At 40.2% G+C, this 14,839-nt stretch overlaps 1 protein-coding gene across 1 annotated transcript in view; it reads left to right on the top strand.

The window, feature by feature from the left end:
* The first annotated feature begins 424 nt into the window (after positions 1 to 424).
* The window catches only part of LAMB4 (laminin subunit beta 4), a 117,585-nt gene continuing 103,170 nt past the window's right edge, over positions 425 to 14,839 (top strand). Inside the window, 3 exon segments of the mRNA XM_060414404.1 lie at positions 425 to 458; positions 7,473 to 7,630; positions 10,351 to 10,496. Coding sequence (XP_060270387.1) covers positions 425 to 458; positions 7,473 to 7,630; positions 10,351 to 10,496 — 338 coding nt within the window.

Here is a 14,839-nt window from a genome sequence, read left to right as displayed (position 1 = left end):
TTTTTCAACAGTAAGTACACATGTTCATTGTATAATTAAAGTTTTTTCTAAGTAAATAAAACGGACAAAATAGATTAATGATTGCATTCTGTGAGTTCAAAACCTAGAAAACAAATATTTGCAAAAAAGTGTATACACTTATTATTTAAGGAGTTGGGCGCTGTGGGTATTTTTGTGTCTCAAAGAACCATCAGATACACTCGAAACTAATGCAACATTGTAAATTAACTATTCACTTAGGGTTTTAAAAGGAGAGAAAAAGAAGACTAAAGGATAGTAAGTACCCAAAGAAAGACCATCAGACAAATTTTCAAGTCACTTAAAACTGATGACAATGTTTGATTCTATCAGTTACTGACTTTACCTTCCTTTTTTTTTCCCCTAAACCTAGCAGAATTGAATTTAATTTTTTCCTGACGAAAGAATGCAATTTCAACTCACCTTTCTTTTACACCTTGGTGAGTAATGTCAAAATCCATTTTCTGTTTGAATTGAATTGTTCTAAAATATTTACTGGAAATAGGTTTTAAACATACCCACCCCTTTTTTCTATACTAACAGATATTCGCATGACTCTTCTGTTGTATAATTGTGTCAAGCAACCAGAAAGTTTCACTCAAACATGGCTAGTATCCACACATAGCTATTTCTGTCAGTCTTTAATGGAGTATTCACAGCAGCAGATAAATACAGACACTAAAAGAGCAAAATACTTTCAGATTCTTAATTTACAAATACAATGCATTTTAATTTTAAAAAATAGCTCTGCTTTGAATGTAGCACTTAACCCAGTGATGAAATCTCATAAAGAATTTATAGGCAAAATTCTCTCTTCTGAATAAGTAGCAGCTCTGAGCTAAAAGGCCAAATTCTCCATGACTGAGCAGTCTTTAATAAGCTGAGAATCATTACATTAGTCATAGAGAAGAGGTTTCCAACAATTACTCTCTTTGATCCTGAACTTTTTGTCTGTAACAGCCCTGCCTTGGGTGAGTAGCATCTAAATTGCTTAGAATCTTCAAAGATTCATGCTGAATTTCTTCATGGCAGCAGACTCGAAGAATCACTTTTAATTTTACAGTTCCCAAGTGAGTGAGTGATATTCGCTCAGTCTTGTCCGACTCTTTACAACCCCATGGACTGTAACCTGCCAGTCTCCTCTGTCCATGGAATTCTCCTGGCAAGAATACCCGAGTGGGTTGCCATTTCCTTCTGCATACAATTCCCAAACGCTGAGACAAATTCTCAGTTGGCTTGACTGGTCCTGATGGAAAGAACAGCTGTCGATGGTAAATGTTCATTTGTTCTCTGCAGAAAATTTTCTGCCTCAGAGATGAGCCATCAGCCAGTGGAAGAGGAGATTCACTGGTCTGCACACCCTCAGAACTGGGAAGGTTAGGTCTGGCCTCAGAGAGGCCGAGAAGAGTTGGTTTCATCTACATCTTTTTTTATTGTTGTTCTGCTTTCTTTGTTGTTTGAAGGGGGTGGGGTTTTATTGGCCACTCCGTGGGCATGCAAGATTCTTAGTCTCCTGACCAGGGATTGAACCCACACCTTGGTCAGGAGACGAAGCACAGAGTCCCAGCCACAGGACCACCAGGGAAGTGCCCATCTCCATCTGCTTTGGTTGTTCTCTTAGGGATTAATCCATCATTCAAAACCAGAAGCAACCAATCATAGCATCTTCTCCCAGCCCATCCACAGGGTAACTTACATCTTGCCAAAGTTCTAAACCTCCCCACAGCATCTCAGAGAGGCCTCCTCAATCAGGAGACACTTCCTCTCCCCCAGCCTCTACTCAGCCTTCCTCCAAGGGATCTTCCCAACCCCGGGATTGAACTCTTGTCTCTTGCATCTCCTGCATTGGCAGGCAGATTCTTTATCACTGAGCCACCTGGGAAGCCCATAGTTCAACCACAGGCATTTATATAAATACCTATGCCTATTTAAACCCCTTGTCTTGCATTCTGGCCCAGGAAGATAAAGAGAAAGAATCATAAAATTGGTCCCAGGTTTGGGGAACTGGTTACAAAGTACATATCTTTACCAATCTGCATCCTTTGCAGGTTTTCTCACTCACAGTAATGTATGTGAGTATGTAAATGAATGTGTATGTTTATAGCTTCTGAACTCTGAAGTGAATTCTAAAGTAGATGAAAACATTGCAGGTGTTTAAGAAAATTGTAACAATGTGCAGTTGCTGAGATCATGTAGTAATGGTTATATCTAAAAAAGGACCCTTGACTTTACAGAAAATTTACTGTATATTTTCTTTAAATCACCAGCTTTCCAAAATTCATTTTTAATAAGATCCTGTACTCAAGTTGTATGTAATTTTTTAGCAATACATTGGTTTTCTGAAGACTGAAACACCATTATTCTCTGAATCATTTCCAACCTAATGCTCTTGTAATAACTTGGCAATTGAAAGCTGTAATCCAGGAAGGATATTTCTGAGTCTATCTATGTTCAGGCATGAAGCTTTAACTACTTAATGTTTCTAGCCTCTTTCTGCCAAGTATTTTAGATCAAAAGTTCATATTCGACTGTAGAATATTACATGAATAATAGTTCCATTTCCCAAAGTCTTGGAATACTTTTTATTTCTGAAAAGTACATACCTGATTAAAACAAGTTTGGCCAAGTCAGGTTATAAAAACATGTTTAATCTCTAAGGTAACAATTCCAGTGAAATAATTCAGGAGGAAACTTGTCTAAAATAATAAATCCCTGGGAGGGAAATCTTAGCTAGTCCACACGTAGCACCAGCAGATATTTTATATCTGACCTTTTTGAAAAAGCCTCTGTCTGTCAAGTCCAAACTTCAAATTAGGTGTTTATCCTTGATACCAATTCTAGGAAATAAAAGGAACTTTGGGTTTGGATTGTTGGGTGAATAAAAAGAAAAAATCCATGTTAACCAAGCTAGAATCATTTATTATACAATAAAATTTTAAAAGTATATGAGGGGAACTTATATCTCAAAGAGAAAGAAATGTCATGCTTTGTTGTAGTATAATAATCTTTACAAGGAGATGGAAGATGGAAAATTCCCAAAAGTGACGTTTGGTAACTGGTGGGGAAGGAGACATTATGGATCATATTCTTAGCTGTAGAACCATGATCTACATATGTTTAATGCATGATAATAATCACAAAATCATCAGATGAACAGAATAGTTGTCGGAAATGTGTACACAAGAGAAAGAGTATTTTTCAATAGCCTGTATTTTTGGAGGGCAAGCTGAAGGAAAGTAATCCATTAAATGCAAAACAAGTCCATGAAGAAAACTCTTACTTTTACCATCAAAAAACCTGAGGAGAAAGCAAGCTTATTCCACAGTATGGTAATTATTTTTCCTTTTAGGTTCATCCCTCCCACCTCTGTTTGCTTAAAACAGGATTTGGCACAAATTCTCTTGTCTCAAAGGAATAATATATAGGAGCAGCTGGAACCCATCCTGTGTGTATTATTTTAGAGTGTGGGATTTACATGATTCACCATCCAGAGGCTGATGGGGATGATTTTTGAGGAGAGAATTGTTTGGTTTTTAAAAATTTTTTTGCATTGAGATAATTGCAGATTCTCATGCAGTTGTAAGAAATAATACAGAGAGATCCCATTTTACCCAGTTTCTACAAATGATAGCACTTTGAGTAACTACAGTACAATATATAGCCAAGAAATTGACCCTGAAATAGTCCATTAACCTTATTTAGAGTCCCCTAGTTTTACATGTTCCCTTTCGTGTGTGTGTGAGTGTGTGTCTGTATATTTAATTCTATGCAATTTTATCAAAAGCCTAGATTCATGAGCCCGTCACAACAGTTAACATAGAGGATAGTTCTAGCACTTCAGGGATTCCCCCAGTTAGTTCAGTCACTCAGTCGTGTCCGACTCTTTGCAATTCCATGGACTGCAGCATGCCCGGCTTCCCTGTCCATCACCAACTCCCGGAGCTCTCTCAAACTCAAGGATTCCCTAGTAATACCCTTTTATATCCTCATCCAGCTCCCTTCCTCCCTGCATCTATCACCCCTGGCCACCATGAATCTGTTACCCGTCTCTATAATTTCATCATTAAAGAAATGGAAATATGCAGTACATACCTTTTGAGGTGGGCGTTATTTACTCATTGTAATTCCTTGGAGATTCATCCACAGTGTTGTATGTATCAATGGTTCCTTCCTTTTTTACTGCCCAGTACTATCCCATGGTATGGACAGACTACACTTTACTTAGTGAGTGATAGTCTCTCAGTCATGTCCAGCTCTTTGCAACCCCATAGACTGTAGCCCGCCAGGCTCCTCAGTCATGAAATTCTCCAAGCAAGAATACTGGAGTGGGTTGCCATTTCCTTCTCCAGCAGATCTTCCTGACTCAGGAATTGAACATGGGTCTCCTGCATTGCAGGCAGGTTCTTCACCATCTGAGCCACCAGGGAAGCCTTAACCATTTACCCATTGAAAGATATCTGGGTTCTTTCCAGTTTGGCGCTATTATAAAGATGCTGTACAGTTTTTTGTGTGAATATAAGTTTTAATTTTTCTGGGATGATTACCTAAGAGTGTAAGTGCTGGACTGTATGATAAGCACATGCTTAGCTTTATAAGAAACTACCATACTGTTCCCCAGAGTGGCTGTTCCATTTTATATTCCTACCAGCAGTGTATAAGTATTCCAGATTTTCCACACCCTCTCTAGCAGCTGGAGTTACCAGTTTTGTTTTGTTTTTTTAGCTATTCTGATGGGTATGTAGTACTACTGTGATTTTGATTTGCATCTCCCTAGTGGCTAATGATGGAGAAGGCAATGGCACCCCACTCCAGTACTCTTGCCTGGAAAATCCCCTGGACAGAGGAGCCTGGTAGGCTGCAGTCCATGGGGTCGCGAAGAATCAGACACGACTGAGCAACTTCACTTTCACTTTTCACTTTCATGCACTGGAGAAGGAAATGGCAGCCCACTCCAGTGTTCTCGTCTGGAGAATCCCAGGGACGGCGGAGCCTGGTGGGCTGCCGTCTGTGGGGTCGCACAGAATCAGACACGACTGAAGCGACTTAGCAGCAGCAGCAGCAGTGACTAATGATGCTGAACATCTTCTCAGGTGCTTATTTCCCATCTATGTATTTCCTTCAGTGAAATGTATATTCATGCTGCTTGCCATTTTCTAATTGGATTGGTTTTTTAATGTTGAGCTTTGAGAGCTCTTTATATATTCGCTGGAGAAGGAAATGGCAATCCACTCCAGTATTCTTGCTTGGAAAATCCCATGGACGGAGGAGCCTGACGGGCTTGGCGGGCTACAGTCCATGGGGTTGCAAAGAGTTGGACATGACTGAATGACTAACACTATATATTCTAGGTCAAGAGGTTTGTCAGATATGTGATTGGTAATTATATTCTCCTTGCTTTTTTACCTCTTCATAAAGTTTTTAATTTTGATGAGGTTCCAGTTTACCAGTTTTTCTTTTATGAATCATGCTCTTAGCGCCAATTCTAAAAATGCTTTGCCTCGCCCTAAATTGCTCAGATCTCCTATGTGTTTGTAGGAGTTTTATATTTTACTTTTTAAGTCCATGATCCATTTTTGTTAATATTTGTATACAGTGTGAGGTTTTTGTTATAGTTCATTTTTTTGCCTCTGGATGTCCAACTACTTCAGCACTGCTTGTTGAAAGACTGTCCTTCATCCACCTTTGAACCTCAAAAATCAGTTGATCATATTTGTGTAGATCTATTTCCAAGGTCTCTATTCGATTAATCTATGGATCTGTCTCTCCACCAATATTACATTTTCTTGCTTACTGTGGATACATAGTAAACCTTAATATCAAGTAGAAATTTTTTTAAATTGTTTTAGCTCTTCTGAGTCCTGTGTCTTTCAATCCAGAGGCTGTTTTATTTCTGCAAAATTATCATGTCTTCAGTTTGAGTTGCAATCAAGAGAAAACTAGTTCTTAGATTTTAGTCTTAAGAAGCAAAAAAATAATTCTAACCATTTAATTGAATTTTTAAAAATACTGTCCTAAAAAAATAAGAAAAATACTGTCCCGTTCAAATATGCTTTTAAAAGAAGTATGAAAGTGAAAGTTTCTCAGTCGTGTCTGACTCTTTGCGACCCCATGGACTCTACAGTTCATGGAATTCTCCAGGCCAGAATACTGGAGTGGGTAGCCTTTCCCTTCTCCAGGGGATCTTCCCAACCCAGGGATCGAACCCAGGTCTCCTGCATTGCAGGTGGATTCTTTACCAGCTGAGCCACAAGGGAAGCCCAAAAAAGAAAATAAAAGAAGTGTAACTATTTCTATAAATAGTTATCGATAAAATAGAGGACTCACATTATAGCTTTAGTATAATGTATTTAGCTTTAGTGTGAGTTCAGTTTAGACCTTATTCCCAGTAAGATTTTTGCTTTCTTTTATTCAGTCCCAACAGTAAACAAAATCGTCTAATATGTTATGGGTTATAAGTGTGGGTTACCCACCCTGTATTCACATATAGAGATTTAAGTTATATTAACTCAGAATTTAACATTTTAAGACAAACAGAACTTTAAAAATCATCATCTTTAAGCCAACATTTAAGGATATTATCTCAGAGGTTTCTCATGAAAAGTAGAGAATTGTGGCAGCTGAGATAGAGCTGCCCTTTAAGGCTCCGTGACTGAACCCTTCATGATAGATCGGTTGCATGGCAGGTACCAAGGGCTAAGTGTACTATACAGTCTGGAATTCCATCTGTGCCATCTGTTATCCCAGAGAAACATGATCTGTTCCATGGTGTGCCTGAATCCAGCACTCCAGGTTGTAAAGGGAGGTCAACTGAATTTATATATTTTAAGAGAAAGTTATTTCCCAAGGATTTCTTAATTTCTTCAGTTGATTTTCCTCCAGGTTGGAACAACAGATATAAGAGGCAGGATTAGGACTCTTCTCCCTCATGTCTGTGTATTTGTCTTTGTTATTTGCCCTAAAACGACACACAGAGAATTTCCAGTGAATGGAGGTTGTTTAAGGTCAGGTTCCTAGAAGCAGAGCCTGAGACAAGGATCTATGTGCAAGTAATTTATTGAGGAAGTGCTCTGGAGAGGGAGAGTGAGAGCAGTGGAGCCAGAATGGGGTCCCAGCAGGAATCCAGCTTCAACCTCCCCTCCAGAAGAGACTTTGAGCATAAACTGCATCACAGAGTGGATACCAGCCTGAGGCAATGGCTGAGAAATATGCATCCATAAGTCACTGGCTTCAGCTGATCCAGGTGGGGACATGAGCATAGGTGGCATAACCCCCTCGGCTAAGAGATTTCCATCAGGCTGCAGGTGCCAACAGTATCCACCACCAGGGTCTTCATGATCACAGAACTAGTATTAAAAACAGGTGGACTGTTAACTCTCCCACTTGAGCAGTCACTTCTTTAAGCCTCTGCCACCCTTAGACTGCCTCATGTGTCCTGTTTCTATCATGTTTTCAAGGATTGCTCAGTTACATGGACGCTCAAGAAGAATGCAGCAGAGATGCCTGTCACCCCACAACCGGCGATCTCCTGGTGGGTCGCAGCGGGCAGCTCACAGCTTCTTCTACCTGTGGACTGGACGGAGCCCGGAAATACTGCATCCTCAGCTACCTCGAGGTGGGTTGGATCTTTGTTTACTTGTTGGGACATGATTTCATCAGTGATGTAGATTTTTCCAAGTCCATCTAGGGCTGTCCAGACCACAGGAGAAAAAAGGAGATAGTCCACCTTCCCAAACATCAGAGACACAAGTGATTCAATTCAACATCTGGGAAACCTTCACTAATTGGGGAATAAGGAAGATGGGCTTCATCTATTTCTTGTTCCCTTTAGAATTAAACAAAAAAAAGGGTGTTTTTTTTTTTGGTTCAGTCTTTGAAGGGACTATTATATAATATATGTTCTAATTGACTCCAGTGCAGTGGACTTATTAAATAATTGATGAGCTGGATGAAGATGGAAGATCCCTCAGGGTTCAGGGCTATTATGCTGATCATGGGCTCTGACTGCCCTGCTTTCGGTGGAGATAGACAGAGTGTAGACTTGGAATTGATTGTCTGCCAGTGTCTCAATGCCACTTGGAAACTGTCTTGTTCAGAGACTATCAAGTCCCAGTGTGAACATCTTTTTGTACTTTTTATTCTTATATTCTTAAAGACCAGTTTTATAAAAGGATCAGTTGCTTTTTTTCTTCCCTGGGCTCTGAAACAAGCATCCAAAGTCATCTGAGTATCACACCTGCTCAAAAGCCTGAGGCAATTATGTCAACCCCTTAACTAAGAGGATGTGCAGGAAGGATGTTGGATGTAAGCCTAATGTTAGTGACCAGGTTTTTCCATGTATTGTTTGTGTAAGGCAACTCCTGGAGGCCTCTGGGAAGGCTTTGTGTCCTCACTGGTTTTAGTAAAAGAGGATGATTATAATTAAGTGGAGATAATACCTGAGTGCTTAGCCCTGGTCTAAGCTTAGGAAGTACTTGTATAAGAAAACAAATGCTCTACATGTGCAAGAAAGTGACGCTGTAGAAGTTTTGCTCAATTTTAGGTCAGGTGGGATGGAAGGCCCTTCAAGTAGCTTTCCTAAGGCCAGGTCCCCTGGACAAAGCAGTGGTTCCCAACTCTAATATTAGAAACTTTACAACACTGGCATCACCCATCTTGTCTTTCCACCATTGGCATCTGCTTACATTGTCATGAGCCTAATTATTTGAACTCGATGTTAAAATAATTAGAACTTGATATTCCTATATGGCAAAGTTACACCCAGTAGAAGTAAAACAAACTCCAGAACTTCTTCAGTCTAGGGAATCAGAAATCTTAAAAATCTTAGAACTGGGGGAAAAAAATCCCAAAATATCTTCCAGCTGACAAAGCATTACAGGTGAAACTATAAGTATTAGTTACATAAAATTCATGTGGCATGGAGGATAATTTTTTTTTCATCCATCGACTAGCAAAGAGCTCTCAAGCAAAAAATTCTCTTCCAGAGTTTAAGTCAGCATTGACTCCGAGTGTTACCCAGGTTGGGTCTCTCATATCTATTTGCCACAACTAAGCATCCTCTGTAGCCAGTTCCATCAAAGACTGTACTTCTGAAATGTTTACAGAAAAAAATAAATGGCCTGAAGTTAAACATTTTCCGCAATATTTTCCATAGTATTGGAAATATTTTCAAGTCTTGGCAACTTTTGGTGGAATCACTGGACTCCTGTTGCTCTATTAGGACAGATCTGGGGCAAATCTCCCCATTTGCAGAACTGATCTAACTTGTACTGGTCCTTAATTTCTGAAGGGCATTTTGGTTTTCTTCAAGTGTAAAGGCTTATGATGGCCAGTGATTATAAAAAGATTATAACACTGTCTTGAAAGTCTGGCTTACTTAGACAATCTGTAGCTGGAATAGTCATTAAAATCATCATGCATTTGTTTAACGAAAAAGGTGGAACTGGTCAGATTACCTAGGCCCTTGTAAGCCGTGATCAAGCATAAAATCCAACGTTTGCTGAATACCTACCAGCATATTTGCTGTTTTGGGCAATTTCCAATATGGAGGATTGTAAGAAATCACTCCTGCTTCCTGGAAGCTTCGCAAAAATGCTCCTCCAGAGTCCCACAAATATTAGCCAGAACAACTGCGCAGGCCATTGACAGGCCTTTGGAAATTTTGGAGAGTTCCTCAGGAGTTATAAGTAAGTACATCTACAAGTGTATGCAAACTCAAAGGCCACTCTTGACTGTTAAAACCTTTGAAAATCCATCCCAAGCAAAATTAGTTCCAATTCACAAAAACCTTCTAGTCGGCAAGACAAGATGTTGGGTCTCTCTGTAATGAGTTTAATGAAATTCTTACAAAATCCACATGTGCATAGTAAAGGTTTTGGCTCTGGAAGCTTTTATGCCAAAAATAATATCTGAGAGAGAAAGGATGATGGTTGCAGATAAACTAATGGCCAACTGTTTCATTAATTTCTTACTAATTTTTTTTTAAACTAAAGGAAGTCATTCCAACTCAAGAGTATATCCTAGTTATTTTTCTATAGTTTAAAACAAACTCTGAACACTCTGCTCCTTGTACAAGAAAAAAATTATTAGTTCTACAAATTTGCGATTTTGTCCCAAATGTTTACATTTATAAAATTTCTAAGTCAAGTCTTAATTTTGTTTGTTTTGGTAGTCAAGCACCTACTGATGGAAAAATTTATGTCTTGTAATTTCCTCTGCTTTTTATTTTTAGCTAGATTGAATGACAAATATAGCACATCCAGCTTGTTTTTAAATTCAGATCAACAATAAGTAATGACGACTATTTATTTTTAATTTTAATGATGTGTTTTCCAGGGGGAACAAAAATGCTTCATCTGTGATTCCAGATTTCCATATGATCCACACACCCAACCCAACAGCCACACCATCAAGAACGTAATCACAAGTTTTGAACCAGAGAGAGAAAAGAAGTGGTGGCAATCTGAAAATGGTATGACCAAGTTTCTGTCCAATCTTTTATTTCTCCACATTTTTGTAAGGTATCTTTCTGTATGATTTCTGCACTGAGAATGTAAAACCCTGTATAAAAGCAAAATTCAGTTTTCATTTTAAGAAAGAATATCTTCCTCTTGAGAAACAGAAGTATTTTTTAAGCACATACCTGAGAATGTTTTACTTTTTTCATGTGGGGAACAGTTCTGTATGCTCTTGTTCTTTGAGAAAATAAAAAGGAGGATGGGAGTAGTTTATGAGGTATTGGTAAATTAAGCCTAATAGAAAACACACTGATGTAAACAGAAATAATAATGCTAGGGGGAGTCTGAGAGTTAATACCATGTGCCTTTTCCTTCTTCAACATATGAAGGCAGAAAGAGAAAGGATATTTCTTTCTGCAAATCAAAATTTTTAATGTAAAAACTTAATTGAAAGGGTAGTTGGCTGCTGCTGCTAAGTCGCTTCAGTCCTGTCCGACTCTGTGAGACCCCATAGACGGCAGCCCACCCGGCTCCCCCGTCCCTGGGATTCTCCAGGCAAGAACACTGGAGTGGGTTGCCATTTCCTTCTCCAATGCATGAAAGTGAAAAGTCAAAGTGAAGTTGCTCAGTGTCCGACTCTCAGTGACCTCATGGGCTGCAGCCCACCAGGCTCCTCCGTCCATGGGATTTTCCAGGCAAGAGTACTGGAGTGGGATACTGACTTCAATTCTTTCCTTCCTGGTTTTTGCCCTTCCCTGTTCATGACATTGTGATCCTGAACCTCATACTGGTCCTGTTTCCTAGATGCCACTGTGAATTTGGACCTGAGCAAGGATTTCCTATTTCCCACCCCAGCTTTATGTGTTTAAGGGAGCTCATTCATTCATGATGGACCCTCTTCAACACTGGGCTGGAGCTCTTATCCCTCCAGAGATGGATCCCATTTGCCACATCCCTGCATCTCTCACCTTGGACTACAATTCCTCCATTCTGTTTGGACTGTAAACATATTTCCCTAAAGGGATCCCAGGCCATAAGAGGGGAGTGTGGGGAAAATCATAATAGGTAAGGTCATTCAGGGTGAGCATAGTATAAGGCTATTTTTCTATGTCATCCACTGGACACAGACATGATTGGTATCTATTAAATGTTAGTTCAATTTGGATCCTAACGATTGGTCTCTTGTTGGACTCTCCTTGGTCAATGTTGGTGGTTTTTACCACGCTGATGAATGGGACCAGTTTTGCTTCACAGCTGCTTTGATCCACATGCCCAGCATTCATTCATGTCTCCTTAAGAGGAAATGCCCTGTCAAAGCTGACTACACAGGAGATGTGTTCTCAACTGAGTGAGTGGTTGAGAACAAGAGGGAACAGGTGATCTCCTTTCCAGAAAGAGCTGGGAGCCTTTGACACAGAGCCTGGAATATGCCTGCCCTCTCAGCAACAAACCCTTCCCCAAGCCATTCACCCTAGCACACTAAGCTATATCCCAGTTCACCACAGTGAGGTCATTGTTCTCTGGAGCTAGACTTTCCAATATTGTGGCTCCACACATGGCTACTGAGCACATAAAACATGGCTAATCCACCTAACAGAAGCAGAAGATATTAAGAAGAGGTGGCAAGAATACACAGAACTATACAAAAAAGATTTTCATGATCCAGATAACCACGATGGTGTGATCACTCACCTAGAGTTAGACATCCTGGAATGTGAAGTCAAGTGGGCCTTTAGGAAGCATCACTATGAACAGAGCTAGCAGAGGTAACGGAATTCCAGTTGAGCTGTTTCAATCCTAAAAGATGATGCTGTGAAAGTGCTGCATTCAATATGCCAGCAAAATTGGAAAATTCAGCAGTGGCCACAAGACTGGAAACGGTCACTTTTCATTCCAGTCCCAAAGAAAGTCAGTGCCAAAGAATGTTCAAACTAGTGCACAATTGCACTCATCTTACATGCTAGCAATGTAATACTCAAAATTCTCCAAGCTTGGCTTCTACAGTACATGAACTTAGAACTTCCAGATGTTCAAGCTGGATTTAGGAAAGACAGAGGAACCAGAGATCAAATTGCCAACATGCGCTGGATCATCAAAAAAGCAAGAGAGTTCCAGAAAAGCATCTGCTTTATTGACCATGCCAAAACCTTTGACTATGTGGATCAAAACAAACTGGAAAATTCTTCAAGAGATGAGTACCAGACCACCTGACCTGCTCCCTGAGAAATCTATATGTAGGTCAAGAAACAACAGTTAGAACCAGACATGGAACAACAGACTGGTTCCAAATAGGGAAAGGAGTACGTCAAGGCTGTATATTGTCACCCTGCTTATTTAACTTATATGCAGAGTGAAACTGAAAGTCACTCAGTCATGTCCAACTCTTTGCAACCCCATGGACTATACAGTCCATGGAATTCTCCAGACCAGAATACTGGAATGGGTAGCCATTCCCTTCTCCAGCAGACCTTCCCAACACAGTTATTGAACCGGGGTCTCCGGCATTGCAGGAGGATTCTTTACCAACTGAGCTATGAGGGAAGCCCATATGCAGAGAACACCATGCTAAATGCCGGGCTGCATGAAGCACAGCTGGAATCAAGATTGCCGAGAGAAATAACAATAACCTCAGATATGCAGATGACACCACCTTTATGGAAGAAAGCAAAGAAGAACTAAAGAGCCTCTTAATAAAGTGAAAGAGGAGAGAGAAAAGTTGGCTTAAAACTCAACATTCAGAATATTAAGATCATGGCATCTGGTTCTATCACTTCATGGCAAATAGATGGGGAAACAATGGAAACAGTGAGAGACTATTTTGGGGGGCTCCAAAATCACTGCAGATGGTGACTGCAGCCATGAAATTAAAAGATGCTTGCTTCTTGGAAGCAAAGCTATGTTTTTTTCAGTAGTCATGTATGGATGTGAGAGTTGGACTATAAAGAAAGCTAAACACCAAAGAACTGATGCTTTTGAACTGTAATGTTGGAGAAGACTCTTGAGAGTCCCTTGGACTGCAAGGAGATCCAACCAGTCCGTCCTAAAGGAAATCAGCCCTGAATATTCATTGGAAGGACTGATGCTGAAGCTGAAGCTCCAACACTTTGGCCACCTGATGCAAAGAACTGACTCACTGGAAAAGACCCTGATGCTGGGAGGGATTGAAGGCAGGAGGAGAAGGGGACGACAGAGGATGAGATGGTTGGATGGCATCACAGACTCGATGGACATGAGTTTAAGTAAGCTCCGGGAGTTGGTGATGGACAGGGAAGCCTGGCATGCTGCAGCCCATGGGGTCGCAAAGAGTCAGACATGACTGAGCGACTAAACTGAACTGAATCCAAACCAAGATGTGCTATGTGTGTAAAAACATCCTAGGTTTCTAAGACTTAGTTTGGGGAAAGAAATATGTATAATAAAGCATTCCTAATTTTTAAAACATTGATTGCATGTTGAAATGAGACTATTTTTGATATATTGGATTAGGCATAGTATATATTTATATATAATATAATATATTTAGGCAATGTATTATACATATGATTTAAATATATAAATAAATTACAGATAATGTATGGTCTATCTAGGGTTTCCTAGGTGGTACAGTGTTAAAGAATCCACCTGTGAATGCAGGATATGCAAGAGATGTGGATTTGATCTTTGAGTTGAGAAGATCCTCTGGAGGAGGAAATGGCAACCCACTCCAGCATTTTTGCCTGGAGAATCCCATGGACAGAGGAACCTAGCAGGCTATAGTCTGTGGGGTCGCAAAGAGTTTGACATGACTGAGCACAGCATACAATCTATTATCTATCAGTTCAGTTCAGTCGCTCAGTCGTGTCCGACTCTTTGTGACCCCATGAATCTCAGCACACCAGGCGTCCCTGTCCATCACCATCTCCCTGAGTTCACTCAGACTCACGTCCATTGAGTCGGTGATGCCATCCAGCCATCTCATCCTCTGTTGTCCCCTTCTTCTCCTGCCCCCAGTCCCTCCCAGCATCAGGGTCTTTTCCAATGAGTCAACTCTTTGCATGAGGTGACCAAAGTATTGGCGTTTCAGCTTTAGCATCAGTCCTTCCAATGAACTCACCCAAGACTGATCTCATTTAGGACGGACTGGTTGGATCTCCTTGCAGTCCAAGGGACTCTCAAGAGTCTTCTCCAACACCACAGTTCAAAAGCATCAATTCTGTGGTGCTCAGCTTTCTTCACAGTCCAACTCTCACATCCATACATGACCACAGGAAAAAACCATAGCCTTGACTAGATGGACCTTTGTCGGCAAAGTAATGTCTCTGCTTTTGAATTTGCTATCTAGGTTGGTCATAACTTTCCTTCCAAGGAGTAAGCATCTTTTAATTTCA

Source organism: Ovis aries, chromosome 4, assembly GCF_016772045.2.
Source record: "Ovis aries strain OAR_USU_Benz2616 breed Rambouillet chromosome 4, ARS-UI_Ramb_v3.0, whole genome shotgun sequence".
NCBI classification, from domain to species: domain Eukaryota; kingdom Metazoa; phylum Chordata; class Mammalia; order Artiodactyla; family Bovidae; genus Ovis; species Ovis aries.
Note: the sequence above shows the minus strand (reverse complement) of the source record. Positions and strands in the feature narration are given on the sequence as shown.